Source organism: Passer domesticus, chromosome 23 (assembly GCF_036417665.1).
Source record: "Passer domesticus isolate bPasDom1 chromosome 23, bPasDom1.hap1, whole genome shotgun sequence".
Lineage (NCBI taxonomy): Eukaryota > Metazoa > Chordata > Aves > Passeriformes > Passeridae > Passer > Passer domesticus.
In genome coordinates this window covers 1,403,020-1,423,383 of record NC_087496.1, presented here as the reverse complement: position 1 = coordinate 1,423,383, position 20,364 = coordinate 1,403,020, and the positions used below count along the sequence as shown (strand labels likewise).

Here is a 20,364-nt window from a genome sequence, read left to right as displayed (position 1 = left end):
GCTTCTCCCCTTCCCAGCCTCATAAACACTCCAAAGGATGGGACTGAGCGTCACTGGGACAAATTGTCTTCAGCTGCCTCAGAGGAGTAAATGGCTCTAATGAAAATCACTAGTGGTTTTTGGCTGGAGAGCAATTTTCTGGGAAATGAAATGAGGCTGCTCTCATGGCTGAGTGGAAAGAGCTGTGTCCCCCTCCCACTGCAGAGATGGTCTGGGTCATTTTCTGGGACTGTTTGGAGAAATGAGTGATCTGCTGTGGGTACTAGAGACAGGCACAGGAATCTGAGCCCACGATCTGCCCCAGTCCAGGGAGAGCATAAAGTGTTCTCCTGCAGAATGGTGTCATTTGAGCAAGTTTCCATAGGGAAATGGAAAGAATATTCACATACAACAACATTGGGAGGCCAAAGGGCCACGTCCCCAAAGGGCTCTGAGCTCTCTGGCCTCACTCCAGCACAGTTTTAAAGTTTTTAGTGTGTTGGGGTCTGTGTAATTCCTGTGTTTAATACTGGAGCAGAATGCTGTGCAGGAGCTGAGGCCAGGGCAGGGCTGGGGGCTCGCAGCGAGGCAGAGCCCTGGTGTGTGGATGTGTGATGTTCCCTGTGTCCATGCAGCCTGTGGGAATGCCTGGGCTGGGATGTGTGGTGCTTTCCAATTCACAGAATTCACAGACTCACCAGGTTGGGAGACACCTTCAAGATCATCGAGTCCAACCCAGCCCCAACAGCTCAACTCAACCCTGGCACCCAGTGCCACATCCAGGCTCTGTTAAACACACCCAGAGATGGGGACTGCACCACCTCCCGGGCAGCCATTCCAGAACTTTATCACCTTTCTGTAAAAAGCTTTTTCCTGATATCCAGCCTGTATTTCCCTTGGTGCAGCTGGAGGCTGTGTGCTCTGGTTCTGTCAGTGCCTGCAGAAAGAGCCCAGCCCCAGCTGAGCACAGGCACCTTTCAGGAGCTGTGCAGAGTGAGGAGGGCACCCCTGAGTCTCCTTTTCTCCAGGCTGAGCACCCCCAGCTCCAGCACTGCTGATCCCAGGGAAGTGGTGTTTGTGCAGGGAGGTGGCAGAGGGTGTGAGGGGAGGTGACAATTAACCAGAGGGGTTCCTGGGGTTGCTTATCTCCAGGTCGTTCAGGATCTTGGTTCAAAAGCTGCATTCAGCACAGGTCTGTCCTCTGCACACGCTGTGCTCAGCCCAAGGTAACAGAATCCCACAATCCCAAATAATTTAAATTGGAAAAGCACTCCCAGACCACCAAACCCAACTTGTGAACAATCCCCACCTTGTCCCCAGCCCAGAGCACTGAGTGCCACTTCCAGGTGTTCCTTGGACACCTCCAGGGATGGGGACTCCAAACCTCCCTGGGCAGCCCCTTCCTGTGTTTAACAACACTTTCCATGAAGAAATTCCAACTGAGCCTCCCCTGGCACAGCCTGAGGGTGTTTCCTCTTGTCCTGTAGTTTTTCCTGGGAGAAACCCCAACCCCCACCTGGCTCCTGGCAGGGAATTTCGGAGAAGGATTTGATCCTTCTTGAGCCTTCCAGATTTGGCTGAGAACAGTAACAAACCAGCCCAAAGTCTCAGAAATCCAACCAAAACTGTTGCACAGGAAAAAGGGATGTGGTACCTTTCAAAGAGGGAAGAAATCTCTATGTGAATGCATGAACAGGGATGGAGGGGGGAATTTTAAGGGTTTATTCTGTGGCTATCCCATATTTATGATCACATTACAGAAGTTGTTGTGTGAACAATGAGGATGTTTGGGTACAAGGTGTGTGTGTGTGTTTGGTGGGGCTATTGGCAAATTTAAGAGGATAAATAAATCAGTGAACTCTGAAATCCAGTGTGATTTCCTGGGGCTTTGTACCTATGTTCATTGTGAGGCCCTAAGAAAGAGTTTTCTGGTGTTGGAGCATCAATTAAAACCCCTCTCACTCCAGTTCCCTAGTATCTCACAAAATATGAGTCTGTGCAGCTCCTTTTCTCCCCATCAGGGCTGCCTTTAAACTGGCAGGAACTCCTCAAAACTCTTCTCTCCCACTTGTAAATTCAGTGACAATTTGGAGTAACAGGTTCAGATTTTGGGGGACTGGGGAGACAGGGGCAGAGACTGCAGGGAATATGGTTGCATAACACAGTTCCCACAGGAAATACTCTCAAATTCCTGCGTAAAACCCTTCTTCTGAAAAGGCCATTTTTCAGATCTGAAAGGTTGTGGTGAAAAATATTGACCATGTTCAATAAACTCTCCTCTGAGTGTGTCAGTGCAGCCCCTTTTCACAGCAAAGGTTTTAAACTCCCCAGCTTCAGTTGTGGCAGAGGAAAAGCAGCTGCAGCTTTGTGCCCTCCTAACTGTCTGTACTTGCTAAAACATTTCTCTATGATATTTGTGTGCCTGGTGATGAAATATCCCATTTTTAGCTCAGCAGCAGAAAAAGGGGAGGCTTTTTTAGGTCTCCTTTCATTTTGGCTGTGTGGCCAAGCAGGGATTTATGAGTTCAGGGGAGACAGTAGCCAGCGCGCTTGGATTTTGCTTTTTATACTTTCTTTTTTTTTAATTGTTTTCCTTTGAAATTCCAGAGTTAGTGTTTTGTCTGCTTTCTCCCTGACCCTCTTCGGAGGCAGGCGTGTGTTTTTTCACCAGAAAAACTGGAAACAAAGAATCGTTGTCTTTAAGCTGTAGCAGGCAGGAAACCCAACTCACAAGGGATCACCCCGAGCCAGCGCTGTCCCAGAGTAGACTCCAGTTCTCTGAATTCAACCTGACAGCTTGTCTGGAGCACTTTCTAAGTAACCATTATCCTTCCTTTCCCCCAGCAAAAGAGCCATTATTATTTTGCCTGGAGTGCAGTGCAAGGAGTGTTTTTGTGCTGGGGGGGTCACAGGTTTGCTGGGGTGCCAGGCTCTCCCTCCCAAAGCCTTGGAAGTGCTTGGGCTATTTCCTAAAACAAGAGTTAATTTGTTTCCTGATGATGACTTAAAAGCTGTAAAACTGCCATGGCTGTGCATGTGTGTCTTCCCTTTTCTCTCATGTGTGCGTGGCCTTTTTCTCCATGGATATGAGGTTTTTACTTCTGCATTTGTGTGTTTTTCAACAAGAGCAACCTCCAGCCTGTCAATGATTTGGTTTCACACCCTGTGCTGGGGGTGACATCCACACAGCGCCGTGGGCACATTCATGCCCGCCCCTGGCTGTGTTTGGGTGGTTCTCTAGGTGTGCAGAGGTTGTGCAGCTGTGCCTTGGCTGTGCCTGCAGCCCTGCATGGCTCAGGATCATCCCTGCTGGCTGGAGAGCATCTGCTTTTCCAGGCTGGCTCTGGGAAGGGTTCTCAGGACACATTCTTCAGCCTCTGTGCACTGTGCATTGGGATTTCTGCTGCTGATATTAAAAAAGCAACAATAAGGGAAAAAAGTCTTCTCATTACTTCCTCCTTTTCTCCATAATGTGTCTTTGTGAGGCCAGCAGGGCTGAGGCAGACGTGGCTCAGGAAGTGCCAGCACTGCTGGCTCAGGGATGTTTCCCAGCCCCAGACACCACTGGGGCTGTTGCCTCTGGCTGGGGCAGCAGGGAGAGATTCTGGGCTGAGGGGGGAGCAGGGCTGGGCCCTCTGCCCTGTGGGGGCTCCTTCCCTGCACCCCTGCTCAGGGACAGGGCACAGGGCTCAAACAGAGCCACCTGTCCTGAGCATGCCCTGCCTCAGGAAATCCCCTCTGGAAATCACAGTCCCAGCATGGGTTGGCTTGGGAGGACTTAAGCCCATCCAGAGCCACCCCTTCCACTGTCCCACCTCTTCCACTGTCCCACACCTTCCACTGTCCCAGATTGCTCCAAGCCCTGTCCAGCCTGGCCTGGGACGCTGCCAGGGACAGCAATACTGAATCCCAGTCCTATTCCTGTACCATCCATCCTGTCTGACTCTGGAAATGAGTGGCCTTCAGCCACAGGGCTTCATCCATCACTGATTCAGAGCAGTTCAATCAGAAAGGTTTAATCCCTCTGATCTGTATTTCTGTAAAGGCAGCAATTCATAACCAGGCTCTCAGCCACTTTCAGACACTCCCCAGGCTAAATCTGCCCTTCACATCCATCTCTGCAGCAGATTTCTCACCTACATCCAGCAATCAGTCCCTTCTCACTTGGTTTGAGTTGACTTTAGGTCAAAACCCAGCATTGTTCCTGGATATGGGATCTGTGAAACAGGGTAACAGCAATGTAGAGATCAGAGAATCACATAATCATTCAGGCTGGAAAGGCCTCTGAATCCAACAGTGCACCAAATATGGCTTGATAATATTTTTCAATTGTGGAATAATCAAATTGCCTGATAATGTAAAATAGGAGTAATTTTGAAATCATTCTGCACTCAGTGAGTTTCTTCCTCTTAGTGAAGAGACTTAGAATTACTGATTTCCTCCTCTGACTCTGGGAGTGGTGGTTCCTCAGCTCAAGGAACAGCACATTGTGTTTTGAAGGGGAAAATAAAGAGCTTGGTGCTGAAGGGCTGGGAAGGCTCATGTAACCATGGGAACAGTCACAGTAACACTGGCCAGAAATGACAAAGACATGCGGCACATGTGTTAATTAACTGTTTTAATTAGCAGAGATAGCAAGCTGAAAAGCAGTTCCTTACAGGACAAGTGATGCTGTGAGGTTTTGAGGCTCAGTGTGGCACACATGTCCCTGCACCTGGGTAAATGTGATGGGACAGCCTTTGGAAAAGGCCACAGGAGTCCTCAGACCCTGCTCCAGTCCCTGTGCCACCATCCCTGCCCACACCCAGACACGTGAGAGCCCAGAGCCTTCACAGCTTTGTGCTGAGGGGAGCTGGAGCTCCTCTGCTGACCTGCGAGGTTTGCACTGGGTGTGGGGCAGTCAGAAATGTCCTGGGGGTGAGGGGGGCAGTCAGAAACATCCTGTGGGTCTTGTGGGGCAGTCAGAAATGTCCTGTCGGTCTGCGGAGCACTCAGAACATGTCCCTGGAGCCAGGGAGGGACCTTTTGGGCTCCACAGTTAAATGTTTGCTGCCACCATGTAAAGCAGTGCCCTGGGTGTTTCGAGGAGCAGCTGGGGGTGGTTTTGGCCCCCTGGTCCCTGCAGGAACTGCAGCCTGGGTTTCTGCTCTCCGCTGGCTTTGGGCCCCAGCTCCTCGCTGGGATGCCCAGGAGGGGAAGGGGCAGCCTGAGGGCTGGGCACACGCACATGGGCAGGCCTGGCTGACAGGCTGGGCTGGCAGCAGGACAGGGGGCTGGGTTTGTTCCCATGCTGGGACCTTTCCAAGGCACCAGGGGGGTGCCACCAACCCCAGCCTCACCTGGGCAGGAGAGGCCCAGGGGCTCTGCACCCTCCTCTCCCTCTCTCCCCATAAAGTGGCTGCCACAAAATAGACCCCAAGGGACCACTAGGATTAATGACAGGTCTGCACCCCCAGGACACCTGGGGCTGCTTTCCCATCTAGGAAAGCTAATTTAAATTCCAGCCACCAGGTCAGGGACCTTTCTTCCTCTTGAAGCAGGAGGACTCCTTGCAAAACCCAGCCTGTGCTGTGCACGGAGAGTCCATGGCCCAAACCTGGCATGCAGGAGGAACTGTTCTGGGGTCACCTGTCTCACCTGGGCTGGGAGCACGGGTACTTCCAGGCAGGACTTGGCCTTAGGGGTTTCAGTGAAGCAAATCAGGAGAAGGCTGCAAATCTGAAGTGGGCTATGAGATCCACAAGATTCTCCAGGCGTCTGACCCTCCTTTCCCTCTCTCCCTATAAAGTGGTTGCCACAAATAGACCCCAAGTGACCACTTGGCCACATCACCCGCCCAGATACCCCAGGACCCCTGGGTCTGCCTTCTCCCTGTTTCCCTTCCTGGCTCTGTCTCCATGGCTTAGGACAAGCCCCTTCCCACCCTGCAGCTGCTGAATTTCCTTGGAGGTGCCAGCTCCAGATATTCCTGGGCTCTCCATCCCTTCCCAGTCTTGCCTGTAGTGCCAGCATGGGTAGCATTCCAAATAAGATTCCCCTATAGTGTCCCTAAAGCATTTAGTCCATAAATGACCCAGCCCTACTGTATCCATCCTGGAAAAATAAAGGCCTAAGAAATGTGGCTGTTCCAGGCCCCAAGCTCGTTGTTCTCCTGGAAAGCCTCATCAGGCTGGTAGCACAAAGTGGTGCCTGACTGGGAAAGCTCCTCAGAGGGAGCAGGATGAAGGGGCTGTCAGCACTTCCCAGCAGCTCAGGAAGCGCAGGCACTGTGAGCCCATTGTTCACTGAACCCCCCCTTGCCTCCCCTCTGTCTCAAACTCTCAGATTTATAAAACACCAGGGTTGGGTTTTTTGGGGTTTTTTTTTTTGAAGTTTATCAGAGAGGGTTTGCTCCCTAATACATCATATCTCAAACACAGCCTCCCTTGCTCACTGGGCTGCACTCAGGCTGACAGGACTGACAAGGATTTGGGATGGTGGTGTGGGAATCCACCTGGGGGTTTTCAGGCTGGTTTCCTGGGAAGGGAGTCTGTGTGTCTGTCCATCTGCCCCCAGCTATATCTATCAGTCTGTTCAGACTAAATATGCCCCAGAGGTGCTGGGAGGGGACACAGCTCCAGGGGAGACAGGGGCTGTCTGGAGAGCTGAGCACAGAGTACCAGGGGAGAAGCCAAGGCAGATTTGGGGTGAGAGAGTGGGGACCAGGGCTGAAAGGGCACAGAGAGCAGGGCTGCAGCCTGCCCCCCACAGCCCAGCTCCTGGGAAGGCAGTGCATCTGGAAAAGGCAGCTGAAGCCTGCAGAAAGTGCATTTATGCCTGCGAATAAATAAAATTATATTTAACCTTCTTCCCAGGCGCGCTGTGAGTGCGAATGTTTGCAAAGCTGTGAGATCCTCGCTTGAAAGCTGCTGTGAAAGTGCAAAGCATTATTAATATCCTTTACCTTCCTCCTAATAGACTGAGCATTCATGCTGGGGAATTTCTGGACATAAACCAGACAGCTGCAGAATGACAGTTCTTGAAAGCATCTATGATTTATTTTCTGCTCTTTAATTCCATTTTGTATTGAACACACATTTGTCATAGGGCTCTTGTTCCACGGGGCCTTTTAAGTCTAAACCAGACTCAGGGACCTGATCCTTTCTGGGATAAATTTGCCCCACTTCACTGTAGCCATTTGCTGATTTACACCAGGAGAGAACCCCAGTCCAAGTCTTTTAATTGAATTTCCATCCCATGGCAAGTTTTGGTGTAAAATCGGAGTGGTTTAAATGACAGATAAGGCTATTCCTGTCACTGTCTGGCTGCAGTTCTGTAGGATCTCTTCGAGCCACTGGGCGTCAGGTCCTGGGCATGATCCTGTTTTTGCAGGAACCTGCAAAAGTCTGGAGGGGTTCCCTGGCTCTGCCTTTTCCATTTTGCTTTAAACACATTCAGCTTTTGAGCCTGGGCCTGGAGGCCAGGAAGGCTGGTGTGGTTCTTTCACGTTGCAGAGATTTTTGTGAAATAAAAATAGCTTCCTGCATTTGGAATTTTTTTTTTTTTTTTTTTTTTTTTTTTTTTTTTTTTTTTGAGGGGGAGAGAGAATTGGAAACTTGCAGTAGCTGAGTGCACACGGTGTTTCAATAGCAGGGCTGATTATCATATTTAGCCCTTCTTATTACAGCCAAGTCACACTCAGGGCCAAATCTCACCCTACAACACAAGGCTGCGCCTATACATTCCCGCACTTTGCTCCATAATCCATATTTATAGAGGAAAAACTGAGGCAAAGGGACTCAGTCAGCCTGGATTAAACCTGAGGAGGAGCAAGAGGAGGAGGAGGAAGATCATCTCTCCAAATCATGCCCTATTTATTTACCCAAAATGTGCTGATGACTCTGGATCAAGCAACCCCTTTGTAGCAGTTGATTCCCTTGATTACAATGATCTGGTCCCCCAAAAATCAGAGAAAACTGAAAATTTTCAGTGAGTTCCACTACTTTTTGGGAAGGAAATTTTTCCCTATTTTGAAAAGGATTTTTCTGTTGGAAAAAGAATTGCTGCCTTCCTTTAACAGAACCATCATATGGCGTTTCCATTAATGTTACATTACAGAACTGTTTATGGATTGAACAAACCAAAATGTACATTAACATCCCCACTGGTGGACATCGCTGAGGGTTTTGCTTTCCTCAGTGCAGAAGCTGGGTTTTCCAAAGTGTTTCCCTAAACACGGCTCTGAGAACTGTGGCTGGAATACCTCAGAGGGATGTCCCAGGGGAGCAGGGGAGTCGGAGCCTGGCTGCAGCGGGGACAGGGACAGAGGGCCTGCCTCAGACCCCTCCCTGCTCTGCTGCTTTGGGTCACGGCGGGAGCTCCGTGCCCCGGGATCCATCGGGACTGCGGCAGGAAAACGGCCCTGCAAACAGCCCCTGCTTTGGAGCAGGGACAGCGCCGGGCTGGGCTGGGGAAAGGTGCCAGCAGCACAAGGCAGGGACAGCCCCGCTGCTGCCTGTGGGGCCGCGGGGACAGGGAATGGGATCCTGAATGGGGACAGGGATATGGAATGGGGACAGGGATCCAGAATGGGGACAGGGATCCTGAATGGGGATGGGATCCTGAATGGGACAGGGATATGGAATGGGGACAGGGATATGGAATGGGGCAGGGATCCTGAATGGGGCAGGGATCCTGAATGGGGCAGGGATCCTGAATGGGGACAGGGATCCTGAATGGGGATGGGATCCTGAATGGGGCAGGGATCCTGAATGGGGACAGGGATCCTGAATGGGGATGGGATCCTGAATGGGACAGGGATATGGAATGGGGACAGGGATCCTGAATGGGGACAGGGATCCTGAATGGGGCAGGGATCTGGAATGGAGACAGGGATCCAGAATGGGGACAGGGATCTGGAATGGGACAGGGATATGGAATGGGGACAGGGATATGGAATGGGGACAGGGATATGGAATGGGGCAGGGATCCAGAATGGGGACAGGGATCTGGATTGGGGCAGGGATCCTGAATGGGGACAGGGATCCAGAATGGGGACAGGGATCCTGAATGGGGCAGGGATCCTGAATGGGACAGGGATATGGAATGGGGCAGGGATCCTGAATGGGGACAGGGATATGGAATGGGGCAGGGATCCTGAATGGGGACAGGGATCCTGAATGGGGACAGGGATATGGAATGGGGACAGGGATCCTGAATGGGGACAGGGATCCTGAATGGGGACAGGGATCCTGAATGGGGACAGGGATCCTGAATGGGGACAGGGATATGGAATGGGGACAGGGATCCTGAATGGGGACAGGGATCCTGAATGGGACAGGTCTCCCTGCTGGAGCAGTGTAGATGAAGCTGTCACCTCCCTCTTCCCGGGCTGTCCCATCCCACTCTTTGTCCCAGCTGAAACCACAGTGGTTTGTTTTCCAGTCTGATCTATTTGCAGTGGGGTTTGTGGTTTCTGCAAAAAGGGAAAAAAACAAACAAGTAAAATAAAAATAAAAACAGGCAGATTACACGAGCTCTGTTTTCCCCATTCCTCTCTCCTCCCTCCTCCTCCGGCACCCCCACCCTCCCCTCTCCCGTTCCTCTGTGTTTTCCTTTCCATGCCAATAACTGCAAGGCTGTAATTTCAAAGCCTCAGCGGCTTTCCCAGTGCTGGAGGAATGTGCCAGTGCCTGGGATGGATCCTCAGGGAGCTGCACAGCCCCATAGGCAGGAGGTGCTGGGCAGTGGGGTACTTGGGATGTCCCTGAGGATGCTTTTCCCCCTTTTGCATCTCCTTGAAACAGCCTCCTTATTGTCACCTCAAATCCTCAGCCTCCCCAGCTTTAAAATCTGAATCTAATTTATGTGAAACAGTAACAGGGTTCATCTCCTCCTCCTCTGCCTGTGCTCTTGGGATGAGAGAAAGGGGTCTCCTTTTGGCTGGGATGGGTCTCACTGAATTCCACTGAGTGCAAGGACAGCACTTTATGGTCAGAATGTGTCAGGCTAGAGAACTGCCCAAAGAGCCCCATTGCTGCATTTACAGCCCTATGTACACTTCTGTGAGGGGCTGGGGGAGCACTGGAGAGGTGGGAGAGGAAAAGAATGCAGTCCTACAGAAGGTGAGCCAGCTGGGACCACAAGCACAACTTGTAAGCCAAAGTCTTACAAGTTTTTTTTCTAGGAAAAGTTCTTTCCACCCCCTGTGTGCCTGTTGTCTTGTTGTTAGATCCCTTCTACGGTGCAGTCAGGGGAGCAGGATGGGGCAGTAGTGGGAATTCTGGCCTCTCCAAAAGTAAGTTGTCCCAGTGGGAGTCACAAACTGTGCAATGGAAAGTTAAAATGAGACTTGGGCGCAGCTGGCCTGTGTCAGAGGAGCAGAAGATTTGGGGAGAGATAAGAGGTAGAACTGGGGACAGATGAGAAGTAGAATGATCTTATGGACAGAGTAAAATTGTAGGGTTTGGTTAAGGGGCCAGCAGCAAATCCTCTGCACAGAGACCCTGTTAATCACAGGCCTGTCCCCTGCTGTGATGGTTTTAGGGACAGATCTGGACATCCTGAGAGCTTCTGCCAACTTTGCAGAAAGGCAAATCCAGCAGCAGATGAGGCCCTCTGCTCCAGCCCTGCCCACACCTTGCTGGGTTTAGGGTGCCTTGGATTCCAACAGGGAGATGTAGTGATTTTGGTTTGATTTGATTTTTTTGATGTTTGATTTTTTGATTTCTGGACATCTCAGACCAATTCTCTGTCCCTAAAATCCATGTTGCAGTTGGCCCAGCCTGCAGGCTCTGAGCCACTGTCCCCTGTCCCACTGCTGGGCTTCTCCCTGGGCAGGGTGGGCACGTCTGACCCTCAGCAGGGCTCTCCTGCTGTAAATCCACATGGCAGCACCTGGCAGAGTCCCCTCCCTTTGATCTGCAGCTTCCTTAGCTGTGCTCATCCCAAATGTGAGAATTATATTTCGAGTCACAGTTTTCTGTTGTGAGAAATGATACAAAGAGGAGGAGCAGATCTTCCTGTTGAAGGGATTTATACAAATCACCTTGATATTATCAACTAAATGTTTGATAAACCCCAGGTTGGGTTTTTTTTTTTTTTGTCTAAAAAGGAATTTGCATTTGCAAAACATGTGGGAAAAGCTCCAATGTGGAAGAAGGTAGGCATTTGTACATTTAATAATCCAATTTTTTTGTTCACAGGGTGGATGCAAACTAGAATGGAAGTTCAGTTGCAAAAAAAGACAGAAAATTAATGAAGTATCTACATAATATTTTCCTTGTCTCACTGACTATTCAGCAAATTATAAATATCTATATAATGCTTTCCTTATTGGTGCATTTTCATTTTACACGGAAATTTTAAATTTCTAGGGACATCTCTTTATTTTATAGTGCAACCCCCAAAATATCAGCTCTTAGTCTGAGCAAACCTTTCCCTTGCAGTTGCTGTGATTCCTGTGGGATGTGTTTTGTACGTTGTACCTGTTCTCTGTCCCTATAAACCCCTTCTCTCTTTCCAGGCCCTCCTGTGGCAGGGACACAAAATGTGAATAAGACAACGGAGCAGCAGCGGCCCCAGCCAGGTGAGGTGGGGTCGGTGACCCTGGGCTGGGGGAGCAGCCCCAGGCAGGGACGGGCAGGGGAGGGCTCAGGACAGGGGCTGGGCTGTGCCTGCAGCTCTCCCCAGGGTTCTGTGCCTGCTCTGCCCCTGCCCCTCCCGGGGTCTGCAGGGTCCCCTTGGGGCATCCCAGCTTGTCCCAGCCCAGAGGGGGCAGGGGAGGAAAGCAGCCCCTCCGGGCAGAGCAGGGGGTGTCCCCTGCTGCCTCCTCACCTTCCCTGCCCGGCACAGCTGCTCCCCATCCCCTTCCTCTGCTTGGGCTTGGCTGTCTTGGAACTGGTTCAATCCACCAGCAAAAGCTGCAGATCCAAATCCAGAGAGAGATTCAAATCCAGAGAGAGATCCAAATCCAACCAGAGAGAGGCAGAGCACAAGTGCAGAGATTAGGGCTGAGGAGGCCCCACAGAAAGGGAAGGAATTCATTCCTAATAAATGCTTTGTGGGGTTTTCAAGAACAACTCAGCCTTGGTGGAGCCAGCGACAAACTCCTGTTACTCTCATCTCTCTAATGCTGTGTTTCCCTCACAAGGAGAGACTTGGGTGAACATTTCCTGCCCTCCCAGGGCAGCAAGCTCAGCTGCTAACCAGTGAATCTGAAAATCTCATCTGCTCTCCTTTTTATTGAGCTCGTTTCTGTTAGGAAAAATACATTTGCTTCTGCTTTGTGGCTGTTCTCCTATCCCACAGGTTTTTTCCACGTTTGATGTGTTCTGGTTGCCACACAGTGCAGGGAATGTCCAGGAGATCCCAGACTGCAAAAGCAGGCAGGTCTGAGAGCAGTGCCAGAAACTGTGGCTGTGCCATTTTGGATGCCAGAAATAGCTGGTGGTTGTTTGCTAAGAAAGAAGGAAGGAGCACTTCCAGGCCCTGGGAGAAGGGACAGAAGGAGTAAAGAAAGAAAATGAAAATTTGGTTTCTAGGACAAACATAATGACCTGGAGTTTCTCTTTGATGAAATATCCTTTAAATCTTGTTGGATAATTTTTTAAAATTTTATTTTATTTTTTTAGATCCCTACCAAATCCTGGGGCCTACCAGCAGCCGTCTTGCCAATCCAGGTGAGTTCATTTTACATTTCAGAACCCCCTTATCAAAGAGGAATTTTCCTTTGGAGCTGCTGCTCCAGCTTGCACTGGGGGAGCAGCTGCTGCCCCTGCACCCTTGTGGGGACCTGTGAGAGCCACTGAACTGGGCAGCTGTGACCTCACAAGGGCTTTTGCCAAAATCCTTACAGAAAAGTGCAACAACATCTCTGTTGGGACAAAATCCCCATCCTGGATGTTCTGACCCAAACCCAGCATTTTCTGAGAAGAGTTTTATAGGGGACCTAAGTGCTGGTCTCTTAGATTTGCAGTACAGATTAATTTTTCACTTCCTGCTTGGGTTACAAGAAGAAAGGCAGAAAAAAGTGACATTTGAAAGTGACAGTGCAACTGTCCCCAGCACATCATCTGCAGTAAATAAACCCTGATTTTAGGGAGTAAGTAATTTGCCTGGAGCAAATCCTGCTCGAATAACCAAACTTGTACACATGGGATGCCTGTAAGCAAACATCCTCCTAAGGCTCTTAACTTACCCTTAACTACTTGTACAACTACACTGAGTAAAACCAGGAGTCATCTGGGGAGCAAATCATCCCGTGTAACTCAGATAAACCACTGGAAAGAGAGCTGGAGGTATCCAAAACAATCTCCATGGCAAACAGAGAGCAGTGGAGGGGTGAAGGACACTGTGCTAGCCAGTCAGTGAAAACTCTGCAGAGCAGTGTCCTCACAGAAAGCCCTGTTTATGAACAGCCCGAGGATTTTAAGGCCAAAGGCAACCATTATGAAATGTAGTGTGACCTCAGGCCCAGGCCCAGAACAAAGGGCTGAGTAACTTGTTTGCTGGGAACAGTTTATCCATGCTAGGGCCGCCTTTCCAAGGCCCGAAGGAGCAGTTCCCAGTCGAGATCGAGATAGCCCTTCTGTTTCCTGCCTTTGTGTGTGCCCTGAGCAGGAAGGCCCGAGTCATTTCCTTTCCCCTGGCTGTGTCTGCAGGGAGCGGGCAGATCCAGCTGTGGCAGTTCCTGCTGGAGCTGCTGTCGGACAGCTCCAACGCCAGCTGCATCACCTGGGAGGGCACCAACGGCGAGTTCAAGATGACGGACCCCGACGAGGTGGCGCGGCGCTGGGGCGAGAGGAAGAGCAAGCCCAACATGAATTACGACAAGCTGAGCCGGGCGCTGCGATACTACTACGACAAGAACATTATGACCAAAGTGCACGGCAAGAGGTATGCCTACAAATTTGACTTTCACGGCATCGCCCAGGCCCTGCAGCCCCACCCCACCGAGTCCTCCATGTACAAGTACCCGTCGGATCTGTCCTACATGCCGTCCTACCATGCCCACCAGCAGAAGGTGAACTTTGTGCCCCCACACCCCTCTTCCATGCCTGTCACATCATCCAGTTTCTTTGGAGCTGCCTCCCCCTATTGGACCTCCCCTGCAGGAAGCATTTACCCCAACCCCAACGTGCCCCGCCACCCCAACGCCCACGTCACACCGCACTTGGGCAGCTATTACTAAATGCTTTGATCTGCCTGTGGCCTTGAGCAGTCTGTTTGGACTTTTTCTTTACTCCTGGGATTTGTATGGTTTTTGGGGGGACCCTTAATGGATAATTGTGGCCTTTCTGGGGAAGAATTGAAACTGGATATTTGTTATTCCTGGACCAAACCTTTTACTTTTGTAACTTTGCCTCTTGTGTCTTGAACTGAGAGATGGAAGCTCCTGTGGGCCAGTACTCTGCCTTTTCCTTGGGGTTTAAAGGCTTGTGTCCTCTGTAGGAAGTGACAATGAAGATGGTTCACCATTCCCTGGAATGATTATTAGCTTTTGGATGACAGAAATTTTTAAGGTTTCAAAGGCTTTTGACAAGGCATAGATCCAGCAGTGGGTCATAGGAAAAGATGACTAGAATGGGATTTTTCTCACTGGCCATTTGACCATTCAGTGGAGGACGTTGGGCTGCAGGGCACCACAACTGGAATCTTAGCTCTAAGACAGAGGAGGAATTTCACCCAACTGGAAATTAAATATATATATATATTCATATATATATATGTACATGTATATTTTAAGAAGTAAAGGGCATTGAAGGAACTTTCCTAGAGTACAACTTCATTTGACTGTGTGTGAACTCAGCAAGCAGCAGAAACCAGAACAAAGCTAAGGCAAAGTCAAGCACAGGCATTCCTGGGCAGCAGAAGGGAAGTGAATAAACGACAGCAGGTCCCTGGCTCCGCCCGAGCCGCGGGCTCTGGAAGCACCGATTCGCGAACGCTGTGCGTTTGTCAGACCGTCAACCAAGGGTCAACAAACCAGAAGGCAAATTACTGTATAAATTATGCAGAGTTATTTTTCCCTATATCTCACAGTTTTAAAAGAAAGAGTAAATAAAACGAGTTGACCTCGGTCACAAATGCAGGTTTGTTTTTTACTATCAGCTCGGTTGTTTTTTGTTTATTTTTTTAATGTAATTTGTACATCTTTTCAATCTGTACATTTGGGCTGTAGCTTTGTACTTTTTGCTAAAAAAAAAATAAAAAATAAGACACAAGTAATGTATCTGTTGGAGATAGGCTTAGTCCTGCAACTGGATCCATGACTGACCCCCAAAGTGGCCAGAAACCCTCCAGATTGCCCTGGGTTTGTCTAGAGGAGAGGATTTTCTGTATTACTCTGTTGTAGCTGTCTGCAAATTAACTCCACTTACTCCCATGTTCGCATTGAGGCTGATTGAAAACAGGCCCAACATCTCAAGGCAACCATTGCAGTATTCTGTGATTGCTTTTCACCCAAATCCTGAACTTTGGGATGATCTTAACCACTTCATAGATAAAAAGATGAAATATTCCTCTTTTTGATGGCTTCTGCTGGGGGATTCTGTGGAAATCTGACCCCTTCCAGAACTCTGAGACATCCCCAGCTTTGCAGATGTGAATGTGATGCTGCACAAGCGGCGGTTTGGTGCCATAAACAGAGGGTAAACCACAAGCGTTTGGGGTTTGGAACAGATGTCTGGGGGGTGAGATTTCCATGTACAACCCATTAGCTGACTTGTATTAAGTGGCAGCCAATTAACAGGATCACAACTATCTAGTCTAGACCAACCCCTGGGACTCTGTGGGGGCGGGATTTGGTCCATGTGCATCCCATTGCAGGAGGGGAGTCTGAAACCAGAGCATTGGAGTCTGCTCAGAACGTTAAACACAAGCACTGATGCCATTATTTAACAAAGTGGGAAGAGAAGATCAAACTAATACAGTTAGGTCCTAGTGCTTTCGGGGTGTTTTTAAGCAACATTTCTGCAATAATCGCAAAATTTAAGTATGAAGGAACTACCCATGGAAAATGGGGCTTTTGCTACTATATATATGCAATGTACTTTTTGGATATTAAAATATATATAATTTTGCAAGCTATCTTGGTGGGTTGTTTTTTTTTTTAAATGTATTAATGTTACAATGAAACAGTTGTATGAAGAAGATGATGTAAAAAAAAGTGACAAAATAAATGGTGGTTTTCTCTCTAAGGCATGAAATTGTCCCACTCTCTCCCTCCCTTCTCACACTTGCATGCACTTGAAATTAAATTTAGCTAAAAAGGGAAAGAAAGCAGCTCCACGGTAGTGGCAACCCATCCTGATCCCTGTAGTATTGACCATTCATTCCAGAAAATTGTTGCCAGAGATGGTCAGACTGGATTTGGTCGTTGAAGGGATTAAAACCCAGGCTCTGGCTTTTGTCCATGGAGAGACAGAGAAAGTGGGAGGGCAGCCAGAGCTCAGAAGCTGAAGTGTCCAGGTGGCTCTTGGGGTGCCCCAGGGCCCCCCAGGAATGTCAGTTTGTGCCCAGCCTGCTCCTGTTTCCCACCTATCCCCAAACCCCAGGGAGAGCCAGTGCTCCGCAGCATTCCTGAGGTGCAGGCTGCAAAAACAAGCTCTGCCAAGGAATCTTCTGATTGTGGATAAAGGTCAGGCCGAGGCACTTCCTGCACTTTTGCACGGTGGTCCTGAGAGATATCTGGAGCTCCTGCAGACCTGATAAAGCCTTGGGAAGGCAGGGCTGCACAAGCACAGCACTTCCTTCCTGCACACAACCTTTTGTTGCTGAGCGCCGGGACAGAGCTTGATTGGCTCGGGAAAAGGGCCACTTCCAGCACCCCAGAGCTGCTCCCTCTCTGGATTCCAACAGAGTTGCTCAATTTAGTCACAAGAGCGGGTGGTTTGTTGCTTATCTCTGTTGTTTTCCACTGCAGCAGCAGCGAGATTAATTCTGGCTGTGCAGCATCAGTGGAAATATCAAGTATTTTATTTGAATACCATGTCCTGCCCGCCTGCCAGTAATAGGAAAATCAGAAGATGAGATTGCACAAAAGCTTCTAAAGGCAGAATCTGAAGGTTATCAGAGTGCAAAGATGTCCCTCGTAGCAAAATTTGGCCAGCAGGAACCTTGGGGGGAAAAAAAGACATTTGAAAATAACCAACAATTTAAGAAGCATCTGATTCTGGGCTGCCCAGTGTGTTAGAGGAGCCCTCCTGAGATGGGAGGTGATCAGCAGCATCCCAGCTCAGGTCTTCTCTGCCTCCTTTCATCCTTCCCTTCATGCATTGCTGGCATTAATCCTTTCTAAATATTAGTATACACTAATATTTATCTTTACATTTTCTTTTTTTTTTTTTCCTAGTATTAGCTCTAGACAGATTTTGCCTCTTACTCCAGTCATTCCCAAAGAATCCAGAGATCTTAGAGCAAGGAGATCTCACCCCAGCGTGCCAGACAGCCTCACACTGCTGGGGCACTTCCCAGGCACCTTTTATAGCATTTTCACAGGATCTCAATAATTTATATTCCTCTCTCAGAGCAAGAGTAATAAGACAGAGATTGGTAATTTGTACCCCTCAAAATCAGCCTGGCTTAGCTGTGTTGGAAGCTGCAGGGATGGGAACAGGGGGATCTGCCCTCCCAGCCCAAGTTTCTGGGGCACACTGAGACAAAGCAAACAAGGAACTTGACAGCCCTAATGCTACTCTCTGCTTTTCCCTGGAGGACAAGGCAGATTGAATTCAAGTATTTCAGGCTTAAATCAGAAAGTTTACCAGGCGGATGATCGGGATCACTTGGCTGTGAGCTGGGAGTCAGCAGGGACAGCAGAAAACCTTCCCTGCATCGACTTTCAGGACTCAGAGCTCCCCAGGAAACCCAGCTCTCATTGCACTCAGGGTGAATTCAGCTGCTGATTTCCAGGGATCTGGTGTTCCCCACGATTTCTTTTCCACCAGCCTCAAACCCTGAATGGGATCTAATCAGATGTGCCAAACTGGAATTAACTGTACATTCCTCTAGCAATAGAGAGTGCAGTTGTACATAGAATACAATCAGCCATGGCTGTACAGGCTCAGAGCTCTGGCTCTCTTGGCTGGATCTCTGTGCTGCTTTTCTCTGTTTGAGCTGGTCCTGCCTCTGTGTGTGAATTCCTTCTGCTTAATTACAGCCAGCAGGTTTAGAACCTGCTTTGAACTGGATTTTGAAGCAGGCTTTTTATCCCCACTGGAAGAAGGAGCTCCCAGCTTAAGCACTCGTTAGATGCACTGAACTAGGGGATAACAAATCCTTCCAGACCCAAGCACCTGAGAACACTCCTGTCCAGAATCCCTGAGATCACTCCTGTCCAGAATCCCTGAGATCACTCCTGTCCAGAATCCCTGAGATCACTCCTGTCCAGAATCCCAGAATGCCAGAACCCACGTCCTGTGCACACTGGTGTCTTCCTGTTTTATATACTTAAAAATTGTATTTTAGCCCTGAGGATGAATTTCCAAACAGCTGCAGATTTCTAACAGAGTGCTGTGGCAAAGGAGAGGGATTTCTCTGTGCCAGGACAGGGGAGAGGGATTTCCCTGTGCCAAGACCTTCCCTTAGTAAAGACAAAGACAGATTTCTCATGCTCATGCCCAACAAGTACACTACAGCCTAAATGAGACATTAATTATGAGGGAAATCTGCCATAACTTCTGTTGATGTAAATACTTAATGTGAGGCTGGAGTTGCCCAGCAGTGTTCCATCCACATCCACGGCAGTAAATGCCCAGGCCTGAAGCTTTGTGCTCCAAGGAGGGATGAACCCAGCTGCTGTTTCCCACCTCTGTGTCACAAGGAGAGAGCCATCAGTCTGTAAATGCTGCATGAAAGCAGCCAGCTTCACTTCATTATCCTATTACAATAATAGAGTTTTTACAGGCTGCTTTGCTGTGCTGATCCAGTATTTTTAATAACTTCTGTGAAATTAGTTGGTGAGACTTCAGCCTGCTGCTTACCCAAGTCTTTTCTCCCACATCAAACTGAGCGTGGCTGCATTTGGTGTTAATTAGAGCTGCAGTCCAGGGGCACGTCAGGGGCTGGAGTTTATGAATTCACTTCAAAGACTTTATTTGTATATTTTTGCACAATACCCAGCATAACACACACATGACAATTTTCATCTGTGAAATCAGAACTCGCTGCAAATAAAGCTCAGACCTTTCTGTCAAATCAGAAAAGAATTGAGAGACCTCTGATTAAGGTTGTGTGGAGAGTGACAACGAGTAATTTAGCTTGTGTGTTCTGATTTTTTCTACTACAGAGGTAGAAATCCCTGCACATGAAGCTCAGATTCTTCTATTATACCAGAATAGAATTAGAGGTCCTTGGCAAAAATCAGCTCTTCAGGCTCCAAGAGCAGCAAACAGAGCACGATACCAAATGCACAGGATGTGAAGACCAAAGGCAGAGCAGTTTTGAGGCCATGACAGCAATAAGCCCATCAGCCCTGCACCCCACGGTGGGAGCTGCCCCAGGGGGCCCCGAGGATCTGCCCCGGGAGGCAGGGCATGGGCACAGCTGGGTTTGCAGCCCAGCAGCCACCCCGACCCAGACAACAACTGCAGAGGAAAGGGCTCTGGGCAGGGGAGGTTCCCAGGTGAAGGGACCTTGCTGCTCCTAACCAGGGCCAGGACAGCAGGATTCGGTCCTGGAGTTCTTGCATGAAGCCGGAGCGGTGAAGGAGGATGAGGAGCCTGGGGCTCTGGCAGTTCGGGGCGATTTCACCACCAGAGCCGGCTCCTTCCTTTCCAGGAACTGCTGCAAACTTGTTATTTGCTTTGGCTTCTGCCTGAGTTTGTGTCTGCCGGAGCTGTAAAGCCCAGGGCTGGGCGCACCTCCCCTGCTGCTGCTGCGAGCGCCGAGCTCAGCCCGGCACCAGCCCGGCCCGGCAGGCAGGGACACGGCCTGGGCACGGGGTCTGTGTCCTGGTGTTCCCAGTGTCCCCATGCCGGGCTGGCAGGGACACGGCCTGGGCACGGGGTCTGTGTCCTGGTGTTCCCAGTGTCCCCAACCTGGGCTGGGCAGGGACACGGCCGACCTTGGAGCTCAGGGTCCATGTCCTCGGTGTTCCCGGTGTTCCCGGTGTCCCCGAGGAGTGGCTCAAGCAGGTTGTGCTGGCAAAGGGCACCTGTAGAAACCTGAACACCTTCCTTGGGTTTTCTGTCTCCCTCAGGACTCATGTATAATACATACATACATACATACATACATACATACAAACATACATACATACAATTCATCTATCTATCTATCTATCTATCTATCTATCTATCTATCTATCTATCTAGCATCTCTCTGTCTGTCTGTCTATCATCTATCTATTATATATATACACTTACCACACCCCTGGAAGTGTCCAAGGCCAGGCTGGATGGGGCT

The 20,364-nt window shown here is 49.5% G+C and overlaps 1 protein-coding gene across 3 annotated transcripts in view; it reads left to right on the top strand.

Annotated features, from left to right (window-relative positions):
* Positions 1 to 16,047, top strand: part of FLI1 (Fli-1 proto-oncogene, ETS transcription factor) — an 89,237-nt gene extending 73,190 nt beyond the window's left edge. For all 3 annotated transcript variants that reach the window (XM_064397650.1, XM_064397649.1, XM_064397651.1), the window contains 3 exons: positions 11,483 to 11,545; positions 12,591 to 12,638; positions 13,620 to 16,047. In XM_064397650.1, coding sequence (XP_064253720.1) covers positions 11,483 to 11,545; positions 12,591 to 12,638; positions 13,620 to 14,149 — 641 coding nt within the window. In that variant the 3' untranslated portion in view covers positions 14,150 to 16,047. The remainder of the gene's footprint in view (positions 1 to 11,482; positions 11,546 to 12,590; positions 12,639 to 13,619) is intronic.
* The last annotated feature ends 4,317 nt before the right edge of the window (positions 16,048 to 20,364 follow it).